The sequence below is a fragment of the Myotis brandtii genome, unplaced genomic scaffold (genome assembly GCF_000412655.1).
Source record: "Myotis brandtii unplaced genomic scaffold, ASM41265v1 scaffold537, whole genome shotgun sequence".
NCBI lineage: Eukaryota > Metazoa > Chordata > Mammalia > Chiroptera > Vespertilionidae > Myotis > Myotis brandtii.
Window position 1 is genome coordinate 557,121 of NW_005369971.1, and position 1,005 is coordinate 558,125.

The following is a 1,005-nucleotide window of genomic DNA, read 5'->3' on the forward strand; positions in this document are numbered from 1 at the left end:
GTGGTGGGGTGGGGTGGGGGGGCTCCCGGAGGGTGCAGGGTGGGACCTGGTTCCAGGGCAGATTGACAGTGAAGCCGCGGCCCCGCCCCTGCCCGACAGCTACTGCGTCCGACTCCTGCAGGTAAGGCCAGAAGCGCCCGTGCTCATAACGGTGCCAGGAGAAGTAGAGGACGCTGGGAATAACCGGCCAGGGTCAAAGTTCAGAGGTGACCCTCAGCCCCACAGCCCCTCACACAACTCTGACGCTTGAGCACACAGCTGTCATCTGGCTAGGACTCCCCCAGGCCAGGCCGTGTGCCCCGAAGCGTGGGGGCCCAGGGAAGGGTTGCACCCCACCCCAGCTCACCTAGGGTCGTCCTCAAAGGTGTACTGGGTGCCCTGGCCGTGGTGGATGTCCCAGTCAACAATGAGGATCCTGGGGACACACAGCACTGGACTCACCGCGGGTCAGGGCCTCCGCTCCAGGCCAGGAGCCCAGCCCAAGATGGGAAGGGGCTGGGTGGGGGGCGCCCCACCTGCGGCCGGCCCAGCACACACCTGTGCAGCCCGTGCTTCTGCTGGGCATGTCTGGCCGCGATGGCCACGTTATTGAACACGCAGAATCCGTTGGCGGCAGCCCTCTGGCTGTGGTGCCCAGGAGGCCTGAGGGTGAGAGCGGGGCGTGGGGCCTGTCGGGGTCGTCCTCTGCCCACACGTGGGGGCAGCCAGGGGAGAGGGACGGCTCTCACCTCACCAGGGTGAGCCCATTGTGCACAGCTCCTGTCAGCACGGCGTCCACCAGCTGCAGCCCGGCCCCGGCGGCCAGCCGTGCGCTGTGGAAGGTGCTCTGTGGGGGCAGAGGTGCAGGTGAGCCCCCGCCGGCTACCCCACACAGACTCTGCTCACGTCTGCGCCAGGCTGCAGGGCACCAAGTGCTCAACGGAAGGGGCCAGGACGGTCCCAGGTGCCAGCCGCAGCAGCTATGCAAGGCACGGGCACGTCCATGAACACAGGGACCTCGGGCAG

The 1,005-nt window shown here is 67.9% G+C and overlaps 1 protein-coding gene across 1 annotated transcript in view; it reads right to left on the minus strand.

The window, feature by feature from the left end:
* HDAC10 (histone deacetylase 10) overlaps window positions 1-1,003 on the minus strand; it is a gene marked incomplete at its 5' end in the record, with an annotated part of 4,493 nt that extends 3,490 nt beyond the window's left edge. The window contains 4 exon segments of the mRNA XM_014549184.1: window positions 47-173; window positions 347-415; window positions 538-642; window positions 729-1,003. Of these exon segments, the coding sequence (XP_014404670.1) occupies window positions 47-173; window positions 347-415; window positions 538-642; window positions 729-1,003 (576 nt within the window).
* Window positions 1,004-1,005: the final 2 nt, after the last annotated feature.